The sequence below is a fragment of the Corvus hawaiiensis genome, chromosome 1 (assembly GCF_020740725.1).
Source record: "Corvus hawaiiensis isolate bCorHaw1 chromosome 1, bCorHaw1.pri.cur, whole genome shotgun sequence".
NCBI lineage: Eukaryota > Metazoa > Chordata > Aves > Passeriformes > Corvidae > Corvus > Corvus hawaiiensis.
This window is the reverse complement of record NC_063213.1, coordinates 94,619,095-94,644,602: the sequence shown is the minus strand read 5'-3', so window position 1 is coordinate 94,644,602 and position 25,508 is coordinate 94,619,095. Positions and strand designations below refer to the sequence as shown.

The 25,508-nt window shown below is 48.9% G+C and overlaps 3 protein-coding genes and 2 pseudogenes across 5 annotated transcripts; 2 read left to right on the top strand and 3 right to left on the bottom strand.

The window, feature by feature from the left end:
* The first annotated feature begins 1,745 nt into the window (after positions 1 to 1,745).
* Positions 1,746 to 2,829, top strand: LOC125331365 (annotated as a pseudogene).
* A 5,152-nt stretch (positions 2,830 to 7,981) lies between these two features.
* On the bottom strand, positions 7,982 to 19,330 carry LOC125331394 (feather keratin Cos1-2-like). Of its 3 annotated transcripts, none has more exons than XM_048315324.1 (2): positions 19,273 to 19,330; positions 7,982 to 8,605 (listed from the first exon to the last, which is right to left on the bottom strand). In XM_048315324.1, the coding sequence occupies exon 2, from the start codon at positions 8,582 to 8,584 to the stop codon at positions 8,288 to 8,290; it is 297 nt and encodes a 98-aa protein (XP_048171281.1). In that variant the 5' UTR covers positions 8,585 to 8,605; positions 19,273 to 19,330; the 3' UTR covers positions 7,982 to 8,287. The 3 variants fall into 3 exon arrangements, with proteins under 3 accessions (XP_048171281.1, XP_048171299.1, XP_048171288.1); XM_048315342.1 differs by lacking the exon at positions 19,273 to 19,330 and adding an exon at positions 8,902 to 8,933; XM_048315331.1 differs by lacking the exon at positions 19,273 to 19,330 and adding an exon at positions 8,714 to 8,876.
* On the top strand, positions 13,290 to 13,915 carry LOC125331408 (feather keratin Cos1-2-like). Its single transcript, XM_048315352.1, has one exon. The coding sequence runs from the start codon at positions 13,305 to 13,307 to the stop codon at positions 13,599 to 13,601; it is 297 nt and encodes a 98-aa protein (XP_048171309.1). The 5' UTR covers positions 13,290 to 13,304; the 3' UTR covers positions 13,602 to 13,915.
* On the bottom strand, positions 18,335 to 19,362 carry LOC125331391 (feather keratin Cos1-2-like). Its single transcript, XM_048315314.1, has 2 exons — positions 19,273 to 19,362; positions 18,335 to 18,967 (listed from the first exon to the last, which is right to left on the bottom strand). Exon 2 carries the CDS (start codon positions 18,944 to 18,946, stop codon positions 18,650 to 18,652), a length of 297 nt encoding a protein of 98 aa, XP_048171271.1. The 5' UTR covers positions 18,947 to 18,967; positions 19,273 to 19,362; the 3' UTR covers positions 18,335 to 18,649.
* A 3,886-nt stretch (positions 19,363 to 23,248) lies between these two features.
* On the bottom strand, positions 23,249 to 24,019 carry LOC125331360 (annotated as a pseudogene).
* Positions 24,020 to 25,508: the final 1,489 nt, after the last annotated feature.

Here is a 25,508-nt window from a genome sequence, read left to right as displayed (position 1 = left end):
GATGAGAAGGCTGGAACACTTCTGCTACAGATTAAGAGAGTTGGGGTTGTTCATCCCTGAAAAGAAAAGGCTCTGAAGAGACTTTATAGCACCTTCCAATACCTAAAGAAAGCTAGGAGGACTCTTTACAAGAGCATGTAGTGATAAGATAAAGGGGAATGGCTTTAAACTGAAAAAAGTAGTTTTAAATTAAATATTAGGAAGCAATTATTTACTGTGATGGTGGTAAGGCACTGGAAGAGGTTGTCCAGAGAAGCTGTGGCTGCCCCTTCCCTGAAAGTGTTCAAGGCCATGTTGGACAGAGCTTGGAACAACCTGGTCTAGTGGAAGCTGCCTCTGCCCACAGCAGGGGGTTGGAACTAGGTTATATTTAAGGTCCTTTCAAACACAAACCGTTCTATGAAAATATTTTATCTTATCACAGCTGAAATGGTAAATGTAATCCTGTGCTGGGGCTCAGGAGAGTAACAAACACATGGTGGATTTTCTCTTATCACCTCTTCCTTTTCCCTGAGGCAAAAACCTCAGTCTATCACAGGAAAGGGATCATTGTACCATGCCGCTCCTCTGAGCTCCCACCTCTCCTGTAGCCTGGAGCTCATGGGGAACAGCCTTTGGTGCTTGAACCTCAGAAATTTGGGACTACAAAGACAGTTGAGATTTTCTGCACTGTCCTTTCTGGGAAACATGGAAAGTGGTTGGGCTGGGAGAGAGGGGCAGTGAGGGATGGAAGGTTGGGAAAAAAAGCTGACACTGGTCGCCAGGTAGACAAGTACAAGAGCCAATTGATATCACTGCCCACAGTCCTCTGAGGAGAAAAACAGTAGGAGATGGAGACTGTTCCTGCTGGAACAGATAGGAAGCAGAAAAAAACCGTTGAATATTCTCAAGAAAAATGGTATTTCTAGTCATGCTTAAAGATTCAGAAGAAGTACTCCAAAAATACAGCTATCCAATGTCCTTGGTAGGTCCTTCAGGAAATGAAACACGTGGAGGTTATTATGTGGTTTCCTTAATGTTAGTATCATCAGATGATGTCTGGATGAGGTCCCATGACAATAACCAGGGTTCAGCAAAGTCCAGCAATCACCACATGGGCTCACAGAGATGAGACAGGTCCAGGTCAAGTTGGGAAGTTACCTGTGTATCAAAGCCCAAATTCAGAGCAGTGGGGTCCTGGCCAGATACAGGCACAGATGTGTGACAGCTGGAGATCTAACTCAGATCACAAGCATTAGGACCTAATCATGAAAGCTGCTTCAAGAGGAAGAGGAGTTGGTTCTGGCTGAAACCTGCCAGCAGAACCATCTGGCAAAGATCTCAGCAAGGCCACCAAAAGCTAGGGAGAAACACTCCCAGCAGAAGCCCACCTGAACATAACACTGAGTGTTGATCAGAGAGTGATGAAGGAAGCAAAAGAAAAAATGTGTCAAGTCACATGTAGACCTTGGGCATGTATACAAGATGCACAAGAGCAGGGTCGATTTTCAGCCACCAGAGGAGTCCAGAGGAATGACACAGGTACAAATCATCTGCCAGCATGGGATGCCAACAGCCCTTGATCTAAACCTTCTTTATCCGCTGATGTCCTTCTGCCCTAAAATCCTTGATGCTCTCATCCTGGCACTTTGAGAAATGACCCTACACATAGGAAAGCATGCGGAATTAGCCAGGAAATGAAAAGGCTGCAGTGCAGGAAACCAGGACACAGCCCCTGCCATTAGCTGGGATGGTGCACATTTGCCATGAGCTGGTCACAAAATTATTACTTCCACCAAGGTGCTACTGGGCCTGAGGCAGTGCAGGACTGCTATAAAAGGCAGCCCAAGTCTCTGCTCTCGCATCCACTTCTCTCACCTCCTCCTCAGGAATCAGGTGAGTGGGAAGCCTCCAATCCTTCTCCTCCTTCTCTCCTCCTGCTTCCAGACCAGCTCTTTCCTGGCTGGAGGTCTCAGCTGATCGAGGCTGTCAGAGCCCAGGGCTGGCAGCTGCTTCTGCTGGGAGAAGGCAGGGGGGAGAAGATCTTGTGCAGAGAGAGGCTGGGACTTGGCTGAGGTGGCTCCTGGGCTTTGAGGTGGGCACTGCAGTGTGGGCCAGGAGGTGCCTTGGCTGCAGGGTGCTTGGGGGCACTGCTGCTTCTCAAGCGTCCTTACATTCTGCTTCTCCCTGCCCTCTGTGCCAGGTGCACCTGTGACCCCGAGCCATGTCCTGCTGCCAGCCCTGCAACCCTTGCTGCCAGCCCTGCGGCCCCTGCCCGCTGGCCAACAGCTGCAATGAGTGCTGTGTCAGGCAGTGCCAGAGCTCCACCGTGGCCATCCAGCCCTCCCCAGTGGTGGTGACCCTGCCCGGGCCCATCCTCAGCTCCTTCCCACAGAACACCGTGGTGGGATCCTCCACCTCCGCTGCTGTTGGCAGCATCCTCAGCTCTGGTGGAGTGCCCATCAGCTCTGGGGGCTTTGATATCTCCTGCATCACCAACTGCTATGGTGGCAACAGATGTCGTCCCTGCTAAATCTGCTGGCAACGTCCTTGGGCAAGAACCTCCACAACCGCAGAACATGGTTCTGGCAGAACATGATTCTGGGCAGGAGATAGAGCTTCAGGACATTGTATTTACAGCTTCAGGATGATGTTTCTTTACCTTATTATTCCATCTTGTTTCTGTGCTGTGTTTCCCCAGGCCAGCCTAGGGGGACATGTTGCCCTCTCTCTTAGGGCAGGCAGATGGACAGCCAGCAGGAGCTCCACTGCATCTTAGTGACTGCTCCTGGTGCTCTCTGTGTGCCATGTCCTTTTCTTTAGACTCAATAAAGTACTTTTGCATCCAAACCTGGGCCTCTGAGTCATCCTTAATTTTCCAGCAAATCCTCCATATTGGTTAGGTAAAAAGGTGAAGGAAGCAGAGGATTTGACTCCCTCAAAGCTGACAAAGCCATCCCTGGCTACTCAACAGCCAAAGGTCATCAGGAAGACCATGGCTCCAAAGTTTCGCAACAATTGTGAAGGGAAACAGCAATGTCTGGGGACGGCCTACAACCTCACCTCTTCCTTCTCCTCCCCTGCATTACCTGGTCTACAGTCCATGGCCTGCACACAGGAGCATGGGCCCTCAGCACAGGCAGAACCCAGCTGGTATCTAGACATGCAGGGCTGAGGTAATTCACAAGTTTGCTATTGGCCATATTCAAGCTAATGCAGTGGTAAACGACTTTCAGCTGAATTTGTGCAAATGTCTTATGGCTTTTTTATAAATTTGTAGCATTTCTTGCATGTATGAATGTATGTAATCTGTCCATTGAGCTCTTCCTGGATGAGGCCTTTGATCAAACCAGTGCCCACTGCTGCTGTGCTAACCTTTGATCGACTGTCCATGCCCACTTTGTAACCTCATTCCTGTATTTGCACGGTAATGTGTTGTACTTGTCTCCAGGAGATAGAACAAGGACGTTTGTTCCAAAAATGGGCTGCCTACCTCAGTAGGTCCCTTGTCCAGCCACAGCTTGTTTTTTCTCACAGTGCCTTCTCACCAACAGTCCTTGGTTGGCTCCATGCCTATCTGGCTATTGGTGTTTGAGACACCTTATCATCTGGGCTTCTGCATCACCTGTGGCTCAAACATCGATACGGATTTGGACTGAAAAGGGAGAAGGAGAGAGAGAGAAAGGGGAAAACTATATAAGCTATCTCTGAGTTTGGGGGGTAATCTTTTTATAATTCCCCCACATTTTAATACACCATTTGATTACAAAAATAAAAGGCAAAAAGGTTAACAATCAGAAGGAAGGGTGCAACCTCTTATTAAGAACTTCAGTTGCTCTTGGTGACCATCCAAATACAATTTCCCAACAATGGCGTTCCCTGCCTTTGGTCACTCCAACACCCGGTGGATTTTTCTACATCAGGATGAATGGTAATCAAAGTTTTCTGTCCATTTTCCTGAGCTTCCTTCCATAGCAGTTTTCACATGCAAGTGAGATTAACTCAGTAGGAATAGGCTGCACATCTTAAGTCAGTATATAATTAAATCATAACAATTGGTAAGATATAAGAGGAGCCAAATAACTAAAATCACATCCCAAAATGTCAACAAAGTTACAAACACAAATATTAGGTTACTTGTATGGACAATAATGTTGTCTACAAATACAAAATCATAAGAGGTTCTCGCACAGGCACATCCATCCCATCGGGCCCATACTCTGTGCTCTAGGGGCTAGAGTGCATCTCCATTGGGATTTAATCCTGACACAATGACTGGGTATGTGGTATAAACTGAAGCACCATGTATTGTTGCAACAAAAGCTGTGGGTTTACGGTTAGTGAGGTCATAAATGAAAAATAAATAGTTGCTACTATTATCTAGTTGCTAGCAGTGGAATTCCTTTTCAAATGTAGTTGTATTATCCTGGCTTACCTTTTGAATGTCACCGTCCTTCGTAATTGCTGCCACACTAAATTGCACCCAGAAGAGAGAAGCACGTGTGGTGCAGAATGCATATGGTTACCATACTGATTAGCATAAACGAAAGAAATGAGGGTCTCAACCCTGTGGGTCGAGCTTGTTGATGTGTGAACCAAATTTGGTTCCTGCTGGCAATGATTTCTCCCACAAAAATGATAAGCAGTCCTTTGATGATTAACTCAGCCTTCGGTGGGATGTGCTGGCACAACTCCCGGTAACATTCCTGGAAAGATAAAACACTACATGTCTTGGCAGAGTTGGCCCAGACACGTTACCCCTTAGCTGCTCAAGGTGTATAACAGCTTGGAGCAATGACAAAAGTACCTTTTCCCACTCAGAGTATCTCTCTTCCATCTCTTTAAATACAGTTGAGTAATAAGGATCTCTTTGGTCCATCAGGGCCAGTTTGGCCTTGACATTCCTCAGATGTAATCTCAACTGTAATCTCAACTTCTAGTTCATGAACTGTTTGCCACACTACTGTTGCTGTTTTGCCCGCTTTTTCAGAGGGGGTGGTGGTGGTGGTGTCTCCTGCAATTAGAACATTACATAATTACATGTCCAGAGGAAGTGAGATTGTCTGTAAAAGTTTGGCAAGGACAGCCTGTACAGAATCTTTTTGCCTGTGTGAGTGTCTGATAAAGGTGTATTGTCCTTCCTTCCAGACAAGTGCAAACTGAGCCTTGTCATATTCCTGGCAGGGAACTATAAAAAAATATATCTTTTACATCCAGGGTTGCTGTACACGAGTGGGAGGCTCTCTACATCTGAGTTACCAATTCTGCAGAATTCAGCACATCAGCAGTTAAAGGCACACTATTGGCACTCAGTTGGCTGTAAAAAACTAAGATACAACTCTCTTCAGCTCTTTCAGGAACCAGAAAGGAGAATTAGAAAGGAGTGTGAGTGAGTCTTTTCTCCAGGTCTGTTACCACCCCATCAATGCCCAAGCACGTGGGCAAGGAGGGAGAATCTGCTGCTACTGCAGAGTTTTGTCCTTCACTTCACCTCACATGGGTGAGTCTCTGCTCGTAAGAGCGGCCATTGAACTGAGACCTTTACAACACCCAACCTCACTGGGAGGGACCCTCACCATCTGCTTGGGTGCCTCAGGGGAAGCCTGCGATCCTGACCCCCTCCAGAGGGAGCCTCTCCCAGCTGCTTGAGGGAGCCCCGCTCCCACTGCCATCCCCAGGACATCACATGGGAGATGTGACAGCCAGGGGAAAACCCAAAACAACCCCTCCCTCCACCTTCTCTCTCCTTCCAAGACTGCCCAGCCCCTGCTGTTTTCTGCTGCGGCTTTGGGGGTTTTTGCTGCATTTTAATTCGACACCCCACGTCTGCCCAGACCCCTGCTGCTCCTGCCACAGCTTTGGGGTTTTTTGCTATGCTTTCTTTGCCATCCCAGGTGTTCTTGCCTCAGCTGTTCCAGCCTGCCACTCCAACGTTCCTGCTACAGCCCATTTTGCAACCCGGAATGGCACTGAGACCGGCTGAGTTTTGCAAAGGGAGCCACCTCCCCACTCCCCCGTGGCCTGAGCCGCCATTGTCACGTGCAGTGAGGCGGCGAGCTCGCGCCACAGCGCCCCCTGCAGGCGCGGGGGAATCACCGCACCCGCCCTGCCCGGCCGGGAGCCACCAGCGCCCCTGCCGGCCGTGAGCGGAACTGCACCGAGGGGAAAGGGCCGGCGGCCGGGAGCGGCTGGCACCGGGTGTCTGCTTCTGTTTGTTGTTGCTGCCGTTGTGGTTTGTTTGCCTTGTTATATATACTAGCACAGAACTGTTATTCCTTTTCCCATATCGTTGCCTGAAAGCCCTGTAATTTCAAAGTTATAATAATTTGGAGGGAAGGTTGTCATATTTCCCATCCCAGGAAGGTTCCCGCCTTCCTTGGCAGACACCTGTCTTTTAAACCAAGACAATATGGGGTAGAGTGAAAGAGAAGTGAGAGAGAGACATTAAAAAAAGAAAGGAAGACAGTTCACCAGTCCTGGCTCCAGCACTGATTCAGTGGATGGAGTATCCAGCCAGAACAAGGATATTTGTCCCAGAAAAGTCTGTCCTATGTCCACATGGCCCCTTCTCCAGCCACATCCCGTTTGTTCTCACAGCATCTTCTTACCAAGAATACCCAGGTGGCTCTGCAGCCATCTGGCTGTGGGTTTGAGACATGCACGAGGATCCCTCGTCTTCTATGCTCCTACACCAGTGCCCAGTGAGATGGACACAGATGCTGTCTGTGCCATGAACTCTGGGCAGGAAGAGCATGGGGGGAACCTCACAAGGTCCATAGGGTGTTGTGTGCCTGAGTTGTTATTTTGAGCACAACTGTGCTTCAGGAGTTCCTGAAGATGCTGTGAGAAAAACCAGGATGTGGCTGGAAAAGGGGCCATACAGAGGCAGGACAGCACTTTTCTGGGGCAACCAGCCTTGCTGTAGTTCCTGGAGAGAAGCACAACATGGGACAGCACAAGGACAGGAATGAGGCCACAAAGTGGGCATGGACTGTAAGGGGGGACCAAGGCCACAAAAGACCCCTGAAGCCTCCGACCCATTTCCAGAAAGGTCTGAAAGAACAGACTGCATGAGAACTCATTTGCATAGAAAGCAAGAAACCTATCTTTGGGGCAGAGAAACCTATCCATGAAAAGGTACACCCCCAAGTCAGGGCAGTGCCCTTAGGACCTTGGACATCCTGTGGACTGGACTGGTACAGCTGGACGGATGCTGCAACCAGGACTGACATCTTACTCACTGGATTGATGCTGGTACCAGGACTTCTTTTTCTCTCTGGTTCTCTCTCTTTCCCTCTTTTCCCCTCTCTTTCTTTCTCTCTTTCCCTCATTAATTTATCTCTCCCTCTTTAATTTCTCTCTTCCCTTTCACCAAGCCCCTTAATCCAAAACACACTGCCATGTGCTTATATAGTAGGTCTGGGACTACTATAACATACTAATTTCCATACCAAGTGTGCAATTTACTAATAAAATTTTCTGATTTTATTCAGACTCTCTGACTTTTGCCATTCCTTTTGACTGTGAGCATTTATGAACCTTGAGTGTTTTCTACACCTTAAAGGTGGCACCCCGTGGTCTGCGTAACTTAATTGGCAGATGCTAATCCCAGCTTCTGCATCACCTCAGCCCTGCATGTCTGGACAGCAGCTGAGTCCTGCCAGGTGCTGAACGATTCTATGAGCTACCTATCTCATCTGCCTTTGACCACATGTGCTGCTCATGCACTCTAGACCGGGTAGTGAAGGGAGGAGGAGGAGATGAGGCTGCGGACTGTTCCCAGACATTGCTGTTTCCCTTTCTCATTCCTGCAACTCTTTGGACCATCTTTTCCCTGTTTGCCAGTGGCTGTGGAGTAGCCAGGGATGTTCTTCATCAGCTCCAATGGAAAAGGCAAAAGTAAAATCCACTAGAGGGAGTCCCACGCTCTGTCCCTCCACCTTCTACTCTGAGAAGGCTGGAAGAGTTGCCATGGAAAGAAGGAGGACTTAAACGCCAAGGCTTGGATGCACAACTTTAATGAATGTAAGGTAGAAATAGAGGTGGCTCACAGAGAGCACCTGGAGCAGCCACTAAGATGCAACAGAGTTCCTGCGGGGTGACCATCCAACTGCCCTAAAGAGGGAGGGGAGGGCAATACGTCCCCCTAGGCTGGCCTGGGGAGACACAGAGAGTAAAGGAAAGACAAAAAAAAGTAGAAGGGAACAATGGTTCAGGCACTAAATACAATGTCCCAAAGCTCTATCTCCTGCCCAGAACCAGGTTCTGAGGTCTTGGAAGTTCTTGCCTAAAGACGTTGCCAGCAGATTTAGCAGGGACGACATCTGTTGCCACCATAGCGGCTGGTGATGCAGGAGATGTCAAAGCCGCCAGAGTTGATGGGCACTCCACCAGAGCTGAGGATGCTGCCAACAGCAGCGGAGGTGGAGGATCCCACCACGGTGTTCTGTGGGAAGGAGCTGAGGATGGGCCCGGGCAGGGTCACCACGACTGCGGAGGGCTGGATGGCCACGGTGGAGCTCTGGCACTGCCTGACACAGCACTCATTGCAGCTGTTGGCCAGCGGGCAGGGGCCGCAGGGCTGGCAGCAAGGGTTGCAGGACATGGCTCGGGGTCACAGGTGCACCTGGTACAGAGGGCAGGGAGAAGCAGAATGTAAGGACGCTTGAGAATCAGCACTGCCCCCAAGCACCCTGCAGCCAAGGCACCTCCTGGCCCACACTGCAGTGCCCACCTCAAAGCCCAGGAGCCACCTCAGCCAAGTCCCAGCCTCTCTCTGCACAAGATCTTCTCCCCCCTGCCTTCTCCCAGCAGAAGCAGCTGCCAGCCCTGGGCTCTGACAGCCCCGATCAGCTGAGACCTCCAGCCAGGAAAGAGCTGGTCTGGAAGCAGGAGGAGAAGGATTGGAGGCTTCCCACTCACCTGATTCCTTAGGAGGAGGTGAGAGAAGTGGATGCGAGAGCAGAGACTTGGGCTGCCTTTTATAGCAGTCCTGCACTGCCTCAGGCCCAGTAGCACCTTGGTGGAAGTAATAATTTTGTGACCAGCTCATGGCAAATGTGCACCATCCCAGCTAATGGCAGGGGCTGTGTCCCGGTTTCCTGCACTGCAGCCTTTTCATTTCCTGGCTAATTCCGCATGCTTTCCTATGTGAAAAACTTCTGTAAGTGCCGGGATGAGAGCATCAATGATTTCCAGGGCAGAAAGACATCATCATAGGCAGAAGTCTCAGATTAAATGTTTTTGGCATCCCCTGTGGGTAGGTGATGTTTACCTGTGTTATTCCTGTGGTCTTGTCTGTGGCAAAGTTGTCAGGAAATGGGCACCACTCTTGTGCTTCTCTCCCATGTGCCCAAGGACTCTGCTGTGAGGTGACATGCTGCATGTCCACAACAGTGTTCTCAGTTAATGATGTTTCCTGACCTTATTTGAATGTAAAGACTTTTGTTTTCTCCCTGAAGACATGTGTGAGGACATGTGTGATGGTCTAGGCTTGTAGTAAAATCCTTGGTCAAATTAGGGGTAAGATTATTCTAGGATGTCTTGACAACACCTGAATAACAAGGCAGTCATTGATCACAACCTGTGTGAGTTCATGAGAGGAAAGTCCTGCTTGTCAAACCTAATTTCCTTTTACAACAAGGTAACCCACCTAGCTGATGAGGGGTAGCTAATTGATGCAATCTTTTTTGCATTTCTCTAAAGTGTTTGATACCATCTCTCAGAGGATCCTTATGGACAAAATGTCCAGGACACAACTGGATTAACACATTGTGTGATGCGTGAGCAACTGTCTCTTGGGTCAGGCACAAAGGGTGACAGTGATAGGGTGACATCAGACTGGCAACTGGTCTCCAATGAGGTTCCTCAGTTTTAGGGTCAATCCTCTTCAACATCTTCATGAGCAACTTGGATGCAGGACTCAAACAGATACTAAGTAAGTTCGCACATGATACAAAACTGGGAGGAGCTGTCAACTCCCTCAAAGGCAGAGATGCTCTGCAAAGAGACCTCAACAAATTAGAGGGCTGGGCAATCACCAACCATTTGAAGTTCCACAAGGGCAAGTGCCCATTTCTGCACCTGGGATGGCACAACCCTGCACGTACAGGCAGACTGGGCAACGAGAGCCTGGAAAGCAGTGCCATGGAAAGGGACCTGGAGGTCCTGGTTGATGGCAAGCTGGATATGAGTCAGCAGTGCCCTGGCAGCCAGGAGGGCCAACAGTGTCCTGGGGGGCATCAGGCCCAGCATCACCAGCTGAGCAAGGGAGGGGACTGTCCCACTCTGCTCTGCACTGGGGCGGCCTCACCTCGAGCCCTGGATGTAGTTGTGGGCATCACAACTTAAAAGAAGACATTAAGCTGTTGGAGAGTGTGCAAAGGAGGGACAAGAAGGTGGTGAAAGGTCTGGAAGGGAAGCCTTATGAGGAGTCACTGAGGTCACTTGGTTTGTTCAGTCTGGATGAGGGGAGGCTGGCAGGAGACCTTATCGCAATTTACAACTTGTGGAGGGGCAGACACTGATCTTGTCTCTCTGGCAACTAGGGACAGGACTCAAGGCAAAGGCATGAAGTTGTGTCAAGGGAGGTTTAGGTTGGCTTCTAGGAAAAGGTTCTTCTCTCAGAGGGTGGTGAGGCACGGAACAGGCTCCCAGGGAATGGTCACAAGCCCTAAGGCTGCCAGAGCTCAAGGAGCATTTGGACAACATTCTCAGGCACAAAATGGGATTGTTGGAGTGTCTGTGCAGGGCCAGGTGTTGGGACTTTGAGCAGCTGCTCTCACCCTGTTGCGTGTGTCAAAGAAAAGCAGAGAGCTGGGGAACCTGTGCTATGAGGGAAGACTGAAGGAGTGTGGCTGTTTCTCCCTGGAGAACAGGACGCTTGGGGAGGACCTCATCACAGTATTTTAGTAATTAAATGGGATCTGCCAAGAGCACCGAGACTTTCTCAGCACAAGGACCCACACAGAGGGGCTGACCATGAAGAGGAACTGGGGATGATTTGGGTGCTGGCAACTGAGACCAGTGCTTGGGTCTCAGCAGGAGCAGGTGAAGCCTTGGTTTCTGGACATAGCAAGATGTGCACAGGGGCCAGTAAGATGGAGAAAGATCATGTCTCTGCCCTGAACTGAGGGCAGGAGGAGCATGTGTGGAACCTCACAGGCTTCATGGGACACTGTACCTGAGCTTTTATTCTGAGAGCAGCAGTGCTGATAAATAACATAGAGAATAAGAAATTTTCAGTTCTCCTGAAGTTGCTTAATAGAGCTTAGATTAAATGGCAAAAAAAGATAAAATGATGTAAAGATATGAACTCAGGATGATAAACATGGCTGCAACCAGTGGAGAATCAGATAAAAAGAACTACAGTGTTTTTTGCAAGTCATGGGTTGTTTGCAAGTCATGTAAGAAAGAAGCAACAGTGCATGCCCAAAGAAAAAATTCAAGGAAAAGTGACATTTAATATCAAAGCATTCAGTGAATATGACCATCAGAAACATCTTTTTATGACTCTCCAGGATCATAAAAGGACTTCCAGTAGGAGGTGGATGCATGCAAATCAGTTCTAGGAAAGTGATCTTTATGAATTAGATAGGAAGCACATTTTAATGAATATGAATGATTATGATGGATAAATACCTTGTTGTAATATCTCATGATACACACAGAATAAGGAGATATCATCTGTGTGTCCTGTGCAGATAAAGAATGCCTGCTTTCTAATGCTTCAAATTGTGTTAGGAAGTTTATTCCTGCCAATTTAGGTATCAGTGCCTTGAACAGATCCTTTTCTGCATGCAGGAGACCATGGATACCTGGGGGATGACACGGAGTAGATCATTATGCAAGGCTGAAGGCAAAGGTCTAAGAAGGAATTTTCACCTAAAACTGAAAAGCATCCCTGAATTTTGGCATTATAAACCACAAGGCACTTACACAGGAAAGATGGACACATGACCAAAGCCAAGAGCACCTTTTGGAGGTCTTGGTTTCACAGGAACAGGGACTCCATTGCATAGCAGGAGCATGCTTGATACCAATTCCAACTTGTGAAATATCTGAGAACTGAATAAAACAGCTGGGCCCTGCCATGCGCTAAAGGAGGTATGAGATACATATCTGTGCCTGTGTGCTGGCCATGGACACCCGGTAACTGAGCAGAGAAGGAAGAGATGAAGCTGTGGGCTGTTCCCAGGCACTGTTGTTCTCTATCTCCACTGCCAGTATATTTTGGATCAGTGGTCTGATTGCCGTTGGCTGTAGAGTACCAGGAGATGTCATCATCAGCTCCAAGGGAAAGGGCACAAAGTAAAATCCACTGCAGGGACTCCTACCCTCTTCTTCCTCTATCTTTTTCCCTGAGAAGACTGGAATAGTTCCCACAGGGAGTATCAGTGGCAAACACCAGGATGCAGTGGAGATCCTGCAGGGTGTCCGTCAGCCTCTCCTGTGGAAGGAGGGAGGGCAACATGTCCCCACTAGACTGGCCTGGGCAGATAAAGACAACAAAAGAAAGAGAAAAGTGGAGGAAGGAAATAGCAACTGAAGCTCTGTCATGAGCCCAAACAATGGAGACCTTGGGCATGCAGGTGAGAAGCACAAGAATGGTGCCTCTTTCCTGACAACTTTGCCATAAACAAATCTGCAGGCATGACACAGGTTCACATCACCTGCCCACAGGGGATGCCGCCAGCCCTTGATCTGAGCATTGTGCCTGTGCTGACGTTTTTCTGCCCTGAAGTTCTTGAACCTCTCATCTTGACACTTACAGAAGTTTGCATAGAGGAAAGCACGTGGAATGCACTAGAAAATGAAAAGGCAACAGTGCAGGAAAACAGGACAGCCCCTGCCATTAGCTGGGATAGTTTGCATTTGACATGAGCTGGTCACAAAATTATTACTTCCACCAAGGTGCCTCTGGGCCTGAAGCAGTGCGGGACTGCTATAAAAGGCAGCCTAAGTCTCTGCTCCCTCATTCACTTCTCTCACCTCCTCCTCAGGAATCAGGTGAGTGGGAAGCCTCCAATCCTTCTCCTCCTGCTTCCAGACCAGCTCTTTCCTGGCTGGAGGTCTCAGCTGATCGAGGCTGTCAGAGCCCAGGGCTGGCAGCTGCATCTCTGGGGAAAGAGGAAGGGAGTGACGGTCTTGTGCAGAGAGAGGCTGGGACTTGGCTGAGGTGGCTCCTGGGCTTTGAGGTGGGCACTGCAGTGTGGGCCAGGAGGTGCCTTGGCTGCAGGGTGTTTGGGGGCACTGCTGCTTCTCAAGCGTCCTTACATTCTGCTTCTCCCTGCCCTCTGTGCCAGGTGCACCTCTTACCCTGAGCCATGTCCTGCAACCCTTGCTGCCAGCCCTGCGGCCCCTGCCCACTGGCCAACAGCTGCAATGAGTGCTGTGTCAGGCAGTGCCAGAGCTCCACCGTGGCCATCCAGCCCTCCGCAGTCGTGGTGACCCTGCCCGGGCCCATCCTCAGCTCCTTCCCACAGAACACCGTGGTGGGATCCTCCACCTCCGCTGCTGTTGGCAGCATCCTCAGCTCTGGTGGAGTGCCCATCAACTCTGGCGGCTTTGACCTCTCCTGCATCACCAGCGGCTATGGTGGCAGCAGATGTCGTCCCTGCTAAATCTGCTGGCAACGTCTTTAGGCAAGAACTTCCAAGACCTCAGAACCTGGTTTTGGGCAGGAGATAGAGCTTTGGGACATTGTAATTAGAGTTTCAAGTCATTGTCCCCTTCTTCTCCTCTCTCCTTTTGCTCTTTCTTTTGCTGTCCATGTCTCCTCCATCCAGTCTAGTGGAGACCTGTTGCCTTCCCCTCCCTCTGCAGGCCAGGCAGAGGGACATCCCTACTGCAACTTAGTGGCTGCTCCTGGTGCCCTCTCTGAGCCACTCTGAGTATTTTTTTCCTCTGCACTCAATAAAGCTGTTTTGCATCCATGTATGGGCCTCTGAGTCCTCCTTCGTTGTGTAACAATTCTTCCAGTCTGCTCAGGGAAAATAGCTGGAGGAAGCAAATGCTGGGATTCCCTGTAGTGGATTTTCTTTTGTGCCTTTTCCCTTGGGACTGACAAAGTCATCCCTGGTTGCTCTACAGCCAAAAGCCATCAGGGAGACTAGCTCCAAAGGGTGGCAGGAATGGGGAAGGGAAAAAAACAATTCCTGGGAACAGCCCTCAACCTCATCTCTTCCTTCTCCTCCACTCCCTTACCTGGTCTAGACTCCATGGCTTGCACACAGGAGCACAGGCAGATGAAATGCACTCCCTCAGCACAGGCAGGCAAAGCTGCTGTCCAGACACATGAGGCTGAGACAACTGACAAGTTAGGATTGTTATCAGCCATACTCAGGGTACGCAGTGGTAAATGACGTTTGGTTGAGTTTGTGCAAATGATTTATGGCTCCACTATAAATTCACATTTCTTCCATATATGGATGTTATCTGACCATCAATGTCTTCCCTTTTGACCAAACCAGTGCTTAAGAGTATCAGGCAAAGGATGATGGACCCTGGTGAACAAAAGGTCTGCCAGAGACAGCCCACAGATCATGGAGTCATAGAACGGTTTGGGTTAGAATGGATCATACGGATCATGTAATCCCACCCAGCTGCCAAAAGCACAGGTGCCTTTACCTAGACCAGGGTGTTCCAAGCCCCGTAATTTAGAGACTGGAAGGATTGCTGGCTTGAAATACTTCACGTGCTTTTGTGTGGAGGAAGGGGCAGCTTGGGCTCTGCCCTGGTGAGGCGATGTCCTCCTCCATACACCCCATTCCCCGGACCTGTATCCCAACCCTTCAGTGGCCACTAATCCCTGGAAAACCAGAGGCAATGCTCCACACCCCACCCCTGCACCCCAGTCTAGCCCCAGAGTGGCCAGATGGCTGGACATCCCACCAGGACCCAGAAAAGTCAAAGGGTATTTAACCTGAGACACAAGGTAAGCATATGCCTTGACCCTACTGGCACCAGAACTGCAGGAAAAACAAAAACCTCCAACAACATTTTTAGTGTTAGAGAATCAAGGCATTACTTTATTCTGGCCAGGATGTTGTTCTGGCCAGGATGTGCAACAGAAATCATTTCATCCACACATAGCCCAGGTGTGCAAAGAGAATCATTCCTTGACACATGAATTTTACTAGATTTTTCACATACTTATACAGTCAAAACCCATAGAAATTCATTGGTTCAATGTTCATTAGTCCCAAGTTACACAGTTCTTAGTATTTGGTTTCCTACTGGTTACAGATTTCTTCACCTCCGATGCTAATTTGGTTCTCTTATCAGTTTTTTCTGGACCAGATGTCTTTAACCATGCCAGGGGTGATGTTTGGAGTTGATAGTTCGTTAATGGCCATTGATGGTCGTTATCTTTTGTGTATCTTCTGTGCTACTCCCAGTCTGTTGACATGTTAAGCTCACCCTGAGTGATGAAACAGCCCTTTGAAAAGAAACTTCAATTCCCTTCCCTCGGGGCAAAGCTGAACAAGACTGACTAAAATTACAAAAAATTTTAAACTTGGTATCATCTCCAACACTACCTCTTCTTGGAATTTGTGTAAGCTGAACACTATTGGAACCAGGAATGGTAGTTGTGTTTGTTCTTTTCTATTTCTTTTCTGTCTTTCTCTCTTTCCCCTTCTTCTTCTAATTCCCCTTCTCAGAATTTTGAGTAACTTAAAATTGGACGGGCTTAGAATCTGTTAAATTGAATGGATTAAGTTAATGCTTTGATAAGTGTTATGTATTGATTGGATGCTGCTTGAAACCTTTTGCCAAAGTTCTTTGATTTTCTAAAGTTGCCAGTACAGAGTTTTTTTTTGGTTTTTGTGACCTCTTGAGGATATCTTCTTGGTATTTCTCCCTTGTGTCTAACTCAGAGTACATGAAAAACTAAAGCCCTTTTAAGTGTCACACTGAACGAGATTTTGGGGGCCTTACATTTTAATTGGCACAGCAAGCAGACTACTTGTGAGGTGATGAAGAGGTATTTTATACAGACATAACTGCTCATTGCAGAAAAAAGGAGAAATTAATTTTTCCTTGAAACTGATATTCTCCAGCAAAAAAATCATGGAATCCTGGGTAAAAACTGATCTGACCTGTTCTCCACTGATAGAATTACTAAAAACGTACAAAGCTTGTCCAGCCTGGTAAAGAGGTATGTGGGCTGAGAAAAACTGGCAAAATCTGCAGCTAGTTGCAGAGAAAACCTGAACTTTGGCAAAAGACAGGGGAAAAAAACCCCAGCAAGGGAAAAGGTCTAGTATCCATATGGGCGGAGGCTGAACTCAAAGGGAAAATGTTGTGGAGCAGCAACAGAAAGACCTGATTCAGTTGGGAACTGCCTTGGAGGCTGAAGCAATAGCCCACCTCAGGGAAGATAGAGAACAGAATGCCCAGAAGAAGCTAGCCCAAAATCTGAAAAACCAGTTAAACAAACTTGTCCAGTGCCAAAGATCTTTGGAGTTGCAAATTAACGCTGCTGGGGGAGGTGTGGAGAATGAACTAGAGATTTTCAGCCCTGAGGAAAAAAGGTGGACCACCTTGAACATGATGTCACAATCCTCAGCCCTTGTGAGTTTAATGAAGCAAAGCTAAACCCTCCCTGCACCCTAAACTCTGTCCACCGGTAAAAATTGAGGAGGCAGAGAGGGAGGCAGGACTCCCTGAGTATGATGTCACTTCCCTCCATTTCCCAGCAGAGGGATTTGAGTCAGCAAAGTCAATGCTCCTTCACTTCCCTTCACCCGAAGCTCTGCCTGCTTGTAAAGACAAAATTCACTTATCAGGAGGCAGAGTCCACAATAATATTATCTCACACTGCAACAGAATTGGTTATGTTACAAGGGAAAATTAGTAATTGTGCCAAAGAAAATGGAATGGAGAATGTTTGGAAAATTTCACTAATGGGGGTTGTCTTGGTTTAAGATAATTTAAAGAGCTGGGCACTCTAAAATGAGTAATCTTCCCTTAATTCTAACCAATCCCTTTCCACCAATAAAGAACAAAATATGAGTAGATATAAGTGAAAAAATAACAGTTTACTAACGAATGGAACAGCAACAGGCAAAAAATAACAGTAAATTACTGCTAGATACAAAATTGCTGAACCTCACAAAACCCATCGGAACAAAGAGAGACACAAAATGCCAGAAATATCCTTCCCAAGGTGGTGCCTGGCATGCATGGCTTGAAGGACAAGGGGAAGATGACATCACACTATTTCCTTCCAAGATGGTGCCCTCTGGGTGACCATGTGGTTCTGGGAACAAAAGGGACAAGATAATGGTAAACCCTACTGGGAAAGGCAGAAGCCCATGGAGCAGTTTTAGTGGCAGATGAAGAGTTGCCAGCTCATGTGGGGTCCGCATCGCTGCCACTTCCCCCTGCCATTCATGGGGCTCCCCTGGTGCTGCTGCTGTGCTCTGCACTGTGGCTGTGGTAGAGGGGAAAGGACAGGTCTGTCCACACCAGCACAGGGTGGTCTGACCCCAGGAACGTGCTTGCATTTTTGCTGCTTGCAAAGTTTTCAAAGTTCATTTCAAAACAGTTTCTAATTGGGAAATGCAGTCTTTACAAGTGGCTACAGTTGTAAACCCAAAGCAACCACCTTCAAAGCCAAAATCCTACCTTCAGCAAAAGCTGCCATGAAAGAGAAAGAGTCTCTGTTTCTGTATTCTTCTATCCTGGAGTGGGGGCTGATCCATGTGGACCAGCTTGATGGAGCAGGGCCGCCTGCTGTGACAGGCAGCACCTGTGGGATTCACCTCCAGGCAGCTCAAAACTCCTACCTACAACCTCTCTGAGACAAGGGAAAAAAACTGCAAAGATAACCCAAAAATGGAGAAGCCTCTGCCCAAGCAAGACCAAGAGCCCAGCCAGGCTGTAGCCCATGGGGGTGTTCAGTTCAGAGGAATGGGGACTGCACTGTGTAGCCTGAATATGGCAGATATTGATACCAACTTGTGATTCACCTCAGCCTTGCATGTCTGGAAGGCAGCTGGGCCTTGCCAGGTAATGAAGGAGTGTATGGGGTGCATAGCTCATTTGTCTTTGACCATCTGTGCTGACCACGGACCGTAGACCAGGCAATGGAGGGGAGGAGATGGCAGAGGTGAGGATGTGGGTTGATCCCAGGACTTGTTTCCCATCCCTATTTGCTTCCACCCTTCAAAGCCAGTGTCTCCCTGAAGACCATTCTCTGCAGAGTAGCCAGGGAAGATTTTGACAGCTCCAAAAGAAAAGCCATGAAGTAAAATTCACTGCAGGGAGTCCCAACGTGCTTTCTCCAACTTTTTCCTTGAGTAGACTGGAAGAGTCGCTGTGGAAAGAAGGAGGATTCAGAGGCCATGGCTTGGTTGCAAAACACCTTTATTGAGTCTAAAGAAGAAAAGGAGGTGGCTCACAGAGAGCACCTGGAAGAGGCACTAAGATGCAGTGGAGCTCCTGCAAGGTGTCCATCTGCCCACCCTAAAGAGGGAGGAAGGGCAACAGGTGCTTCCGGGTTGGTGTGGGGAGACACAGACAGCAAAAGAAAGAGATAAAGAGGAGACAGAAGAAGGGGACAATGGCTTGAAACTCTAATTACAATGTCCCGAAGCTCTATCTCCTGGCCACAACCAGGTTCTGATATCTTGGAGGTTCTTGCCCAAGGAGGTTGCCAGCAGATTTAGCAGGGACGACATCTGCTGCCACCATAGCAGTTGGTGATGCAGGAGATGTCAAAGCCGCCAGAGCTGATGGGCACTCCACCAGAGCTGAGGATGCTGCCAACAGCAGCGGAGGTGGAGGATCCCACCACGGTGTTCTGTGGGAAGGAGCTGAGGATGGGCCCGGGCAGGGTCACCACCACTGGGGAGGGCTGGATGGCCACGGTGGAGCTCTGGCACTGCCTGACACAGCACTCATTGCAGCTGTTGGCCAGCGGGCAGGGGCCGCAGGGCTGGCAGCAAGGGTTGCAGGACATGGCTCGGGGTCACAGGTGCACCTGGCACAGAGGGCAGGGAGAAGCAGAATGTTAGGACGCTTGAGAAGCAGCAGTGCCCCCAAGCACCCTGCAGCCAAGGCACCTCCTGGCCCACACTGCAGTGCCCACCTCAAAGCCCAGGAGCCACCTCAGACAAGTCCCAGCCTCTCTCTGCACAAGACCATCACTCCCTTCCTCTTTCCCCAGAGATGCAGCTGCCAGCCTTGGGCTCTGACAGCCCCGGTCAGCTGAGACCTCCAGCCAGGAAAGAGCTGATCTGGAAGCAGGAGGAGAAGGAGGAGAAGGATTGGAGGCTTCCCACTCACCTGATTCCTGAGGAGGAGGAGGAGGTGAGAGAAGTGGATGCGAGAGCAGAGACTTGGGCTGCCTTTTATAGCAGTCCTGCACTGCCTCAGGCCCAGTAGCACCTTGGTGGAAGTAATAATTTTCTGACCAGTTCATGTCAAATGCAAACCATCCAAACTAATAATGGGTCTGAGTTCTGGTTTCCTGCATTGCGGCCTTTTCATTTCCTGGCTTCTGCCACGTGCTTTCCTATATGAAGGCCTACTTCAGTAATTGGTGTGATGAGAGGCTCAGTGATTTCCGAGGCAGAAAACGTCAGCACAGGCAGAAGGCTCTGATCAAGTGCCAGCGGCATCTCTTGTGGGCAGGTGATGTTTACTTGGGTCATTTCTGATTGGGTTGTTTGTGGCAAAGTTGTCAGGAAATGGGCACTGCTCTGTTGCTTCTTGCTCACATGCCTAAGAAATGCCACGTGAGGGGACATGACAGAGCTTTTGATGTTCTTTCCTTCTTCCACTCTGCTCCTTCTTACCACCTGCTGTCTGTGTCTCCCCAGGCCAGTCTAGTTGGGATGTGTTACCCTCTGTCCCTTGGCAGGGGAGCAGATGGACACCCTGCTGGAGCTCCACTGCATGTTAGGGGCTGCCCCTGATGCCCTCTGTGAGCCACCTCCTTTTCTTCCTTCGACTCATTAAAGTTGTTCATCCAAACCTGAGCCTCCAAGTCATCCTTTGTTCTCTGGCAATGCTTCCAGTCTGCTCAGGGAAAAAGGTGGAGAACCTGGGCGTGGGAGTCCCTGTAGTGGATTTTACTTTGTGTCCTTTCCCTTGGAGCTGATGAAGACATCCCTGGCTACTCCAATGGCCATCAGGGAGATCCTGGATGCAAAGAGTGGCAGCAGTGAATGTGGGAAACAATCTTCACTGTGAGAGGAACAGCCCACAACCTCATCCGTTCCTTCTCCTCCTCTCCATTACCCACTCCATGAGCAGCACACATGGTCAAAGACATGACACCCTTTATGACACCTGTACTTCCTACAGTCCTCCAGCACCTGGCAGGGCCCAGCTGCTGTCCCGACACGCAGGGCTGAGGTGATTCACAAGTTGGGATAACGTCTGCCACAATCAGGCTGCGCAGAGAAAAGCAATATGTAGTATTTGTCAATTGCTCCTCTAAGTGTTAACATCTAACACAGCTACAACCTCCCTTAAAATGCAATAGCACCAAACAAATTTCTTACGCCTGGGACAACGCTAAGTTACCTATAGGATGGGTTTTGCTGTGTGGCTGACCGGCCTACTCGTGTTCTGGCCAGTATTTTTCAAGTGCCCTGTGTGATTGGTAGGTTAACTCCTCTACTATTTCACCAAGAGGATGTGAAGCACAAAAGAGAAAACTGCTCAGCTTATCAGTCGACAGAGGATTGTGATCCTCTAGTTACCCTATCTAGTGAGAGTGACCTGGTTGCTGCTGCCCTTTGAACACCTGGAGTTGGGGTAGCTGTGAACTATCACACCATAAAGAGAACCACGTGTGCTTTAGTTAAAGATATAAATTACACTTCACAAGCATTAACAGGTCTGAGGACAGAAATGACACAAGTCAGAGAAGCTGCCCTTGAAAATCGAGCAGCAATTGACTACTTCTTGTTGAGACATAATCACGGATGTGAAGAATTTAAAGGGATGTATTCAGTCTTTCCAATAACTCCTGACTAATGGAAAGAAATAACTAAAGAAACCAGCCACAAGTGCTACAGAGAGAGAGGGACTAGATTTTTCTTGGCTGCTTTTGTGGCCCGATACTCCTCAGCTTAGGATGGTTAAAACAATCTGTTGTACTTATTGTAATGTGATGCAGTACTCATGACCTTAATCACTTGTTTAATTCAGTGCTTACTGTTGTGCAGACTCAGTTAATAGAATAACTGGATATGACACTTTAAAGAAATTATATTAAAGTCTCAAAGGGGGCATTTGTTACTAAACAAGTTGTATTTCCTCAAGAAGTCTTTGCAGCAATGGGAGAAGATGTTGGAAACTTCTTTTGACTTTAGCACATAGTGTATGATCCCTATATTCATGGTTAATGCTTAGTTTTGTAGCAGACAGTGCTTAGTACAAATACCGGAGATCAATGTGGCCTAATGCTTCCTCATATCACCTTCCTTATATCATGTATTAGCCAGTATCTTAGTTTTGAGAACAAGGATTGTGTGTTAGAGTGAAGAATGATAAGAGAAGTACCTTATGACCTGACCACTTACTTGAGATAGCCTCATGGAGAAAAGATTAATCAGAAGATCTGGAACCATATCCAAACAAGTCTATGGAAATAATTAACATATATGCATGATGAATATGTATTCATTTTCAGCATACAACCTGGTCTATTGGGTTACTGAGCATGCTTTGAGGAGACATCCCCATGCATCCAGCTCTGCTAATAAAGTAATGTCAGCTTTCTGACCCAGGAAATTGGCTGGAGATTTTATTTCCAGGTTTTTGGTGACAATGGGGCTTTGAGCAGCCTGGTCTAGTGGAAGGTGTCCTTGCCCACAGCAGCTGGATGGGACAAGATTGTCTAACCTAAACCATTCGATGACTCTATGATCTGTGGGCTGTCTATGGCAGACCCTGTCTTCACCAGGGTCCATCTTCCTTTGTCTGTCTTGCAGTCCCCCTTGGGCACGGGTTTGGTCAAACGCTTCAGTCAGGAAGACACTGATGGACAGATTACATCTACCCGTACATGGGAGAAATGTGAATTAACAGTGAAGCAGTAAGTCATCTGCACATACTCAAGCAAAAGTCATTTACCACTGCACATGCTGAGTATGGCTGATACCAATCCTAACTTTTGAAATACCTCAGTGCTGCATCTTATGAGAGAGCTGGGCACTGCATGAGCTGAGGGACTCTATGAGATGTGTGTGGACCCTAGACCGGGTAATGGAGGGGAGGAGAAGGTAGAGATGAGGCTGTGGGCTGTTGCCACACATTGCTGTTTCCCAGCTGTTGGGAGGAAAAGGTTAAAACTGGAAGATTTGGAGAGGAGGATGATAGATTTGCACAAAGTGACCTTGTAGCTGGGGAGGCTGAGAATATCCATGCGAGAAACTTCACATATTTACTGCTGATTACCCTCTGTCGCTTGAGGGATAATAGAAAAGCTATCAGAACCTTAAGAGGCATCTCTCACAGACAGTCTTGAGCCTCCTGCTGAGAGACAGAGAGATCAAAAAGCTCAGAGGTCACAAAAGCACAGCATTGCGATGAACTGCGCGTGCATGAGGCCCCTTGAGATATTGGGACAGGCAGTGACCTGCCAGGATTGGACTGAGCCTAACGGTGCCACTGTTGCCATTTTATGTGTCTCGGTAGCCTGGTGATGCCTTGGGACCTTTCAGTTAATGAAATAAATCGACTCTTTGTATTTCAGCTGCGGTTTGGTGACTTGCACATATCAATTCACACACCAACCCACTCCTGCTACCCTCTGGAGCCTCGGTGTTCCTGATGGCCATTGGCTGTGCAGTATCCAGGTGTGTTTTCCTCAGCTCCAAGGGAAAAGGGCACAAAATAAAATTCACTTCAGGGACTCCCACCCTCTGCTTCTCTACCTTTTACCCTGAGCAGACTGGAAGAGTTGCTGTGGAAAGAAAGAGAACTTGGAGGACAAGGCTTGGATGCAAAATAACTTTATTGAGTCAAAAGAAGAAAAGGAGATGGCTCACAGAGAGCACCAGGAGCAGCCACTAAGATGCAATGGAGCTCCTGCAGAGTGTGCATCTGCCCACCCTGCAGAGGAAGGGAGTGCAACACGTCCCCACTAGGCTGGTCTGGGGAGACACAGACAGCAAGAGAGGAGAAAGAAAAGTAGAAGGGAATAATGGCTTGACGTTGTAAATGCAATGTCCCAAAGCTCTATCTCCCTCCCAGAACCAGGTTCTGGCATCTGGGAGAATCGTGCCCAAGGACGTTGCCAGCAGATTTAGCAGGGACGACATCTGCTGCCACCATAGCAGTTGGTGATGCAGGAGATGTCAAAGCCCCCGGAGCTGATGGGCACTCCACCAGAGCTGAGGATGCTGCCAACAGCAGCGGAGGTGGAGGATCCCACCACGGTGTTCTGTGGGAAGGAGCTGAGGATGGGCCCGGGCAGGGTCACCACCACTGGGGAGGGTTCAATGACGACAGTGGAGCTCTGGCACTGCCTGACACAGCACTCATTGCAGCTGTTGGCCAGCGGGCAGGGGCCGCAGGGCTGGCAGCAAGGGTTGCAGGGCTGGCAGCAGGACATGGCTCGGGGTCACAGGTGCACCTGGCACAGAGGGCAGGGAGAAGCAGAATGTAAGGACGCTTGAGAAGCAGCAGTGCCCCCAAGCACCCTGCAGCCAAGGCACCTCCTGGCCCACACTGCAGTGCCCACCTCAAAGCCCAGGAGCCACCTCAGCCAAGTCCCAGCCTCTCTCTGCACAAGACCATCACTCCCTTCCTCTTTCCCCAGAGATGCAGCTGCCAGCCTTGGGCTCTGACAGCCCCGGTCAGCTGAGACCTCCAGCCAGGAAAGAGCTGATCTGGAAGCAGGAGGAGAAGGAGGAGAAGGATTGGAGGCTTCCCACTCACCTGATTCCTGAGGAGGAGGAGGAGGTGAGAGAAGTGGATGCGAGAGCAGAGACTTGGGCTGCCTTTTATAGCAGTCCTGCACTGCCTCAGGCCCAGTAGCACCTTGGTGGAAGTAATAATTTTCTGACCAGTTCATGTCAAATGCAAACCATCCAAACTAATAATGGGTCTGAGTTCTGGTTTCCTGCATTGCGGCCTTTTCATTTCCTGGCTAATTCCGCGTGCCTTCCTATGTGAAGGGTAATTTCTGTAGGTGCTGGGATGTGAGATTCAAGTATTTCCGGGGTAAAAACAATGCTGAGTGCATTTAGTATGCTCAGATCATTGGCTGGCAGCATCCTCTGTGGACAAGTGTGTTCACCTGTGTCATTCCTGTGGGTTTGTTTTTGTCTAAATTGTCAGGAAATGGGCATCACTCTCGTGCTTCTTGCCCACATGCTCAAAGACTGCCATGTGAGGGGACATGACCCATCATTTTCTCTTGATTTTCCCATCTCTTCATGATGGTCACTCGCTGTTGCACACAGGTCTGCATCTGCTGGGAGGGTTGGAGCCTGTTGCTACTCTGACAGTGCTCATAGAAAAATTGTGTTGGCCTCATTTAGCTCATCCTCTTTCTGTGCACTCTCTGTGGGTCCTCTGCGAATACCAGGAGTTGTCTGGGACCTGATCCTTCTCCAGGATACCGAAGTAATTTTCTGCCACACTTGTCCCTAGTATCTCCTCAGCAGAGTTCCCAGAACTGCCCATCTTTTCTTTCTGCTCTTCTTTCTGTCTTTGCTGACTCTGTGTGAGCATACAGATCGTTGCATTATTCCACGCAGGTGTGTTTGAGCACACGCGTGTCATTCTGTGCTTGGGTGACCCTCCTGAGGGCATGTGCAGGTCAGAGCAATGGGACTCTGCCCTGGTGTGTTCATGATCTCAGAGAGAAACGCGTTCCCTTTGACATCAGGAATGGCACTTGGTCTGGAATCTACAGCTGAATGGCCATGGCTTCAACCTGGCAGAGCACTGAAATCAGCTTTGGCCTCCTGCACTCTCCATTTCTTGCCTCATGGAAAGGGAGAAAGACCAAGGAAGCCTGCCCACTTCTGCAGGTTGTTATCATTCAGTGGATGCCCTTCTGGTGTAATGTTGCTGGTGACTGGGATGGGACACAGGCTCCTCCTGTCTGGGCCAATGCCAGATGCACTTCTACAGCTCACCGGTACTGACCGACTGAGCAGGGCTGAGACCTCCCAGCAAACGGGTCTTAGACTGAAGGAGCTCATGTTCAGGTGTTGCTCTGCTGTGAGATGTAGGACAGTTGGATCAACCCACATGGCATAGCTGAGTGCTGCTCCCTTCCCTTTAGAGGCCTTGCTGGGAACTTTGGCAGATGGTGCTGCCAGGAGGCTTCAGCCAGGTCCAACTTCTGTTTGCATAGGAGGAGCTCTCAAGCTAAAATTCTAATACTTGGCTCCGAACATCTGTGCCTGTATCTGGCCATGGAGCTCACCAATCTCAGTTTGGACTCTGACATATGTGTGACTTCCTAGCTTGACTTGGGACCTTCCTTTCCTCTACGAACACTCCTGGCGACTGCTGGATGTTGTTGGAGCTTGAATACTGTCATGAGGCCT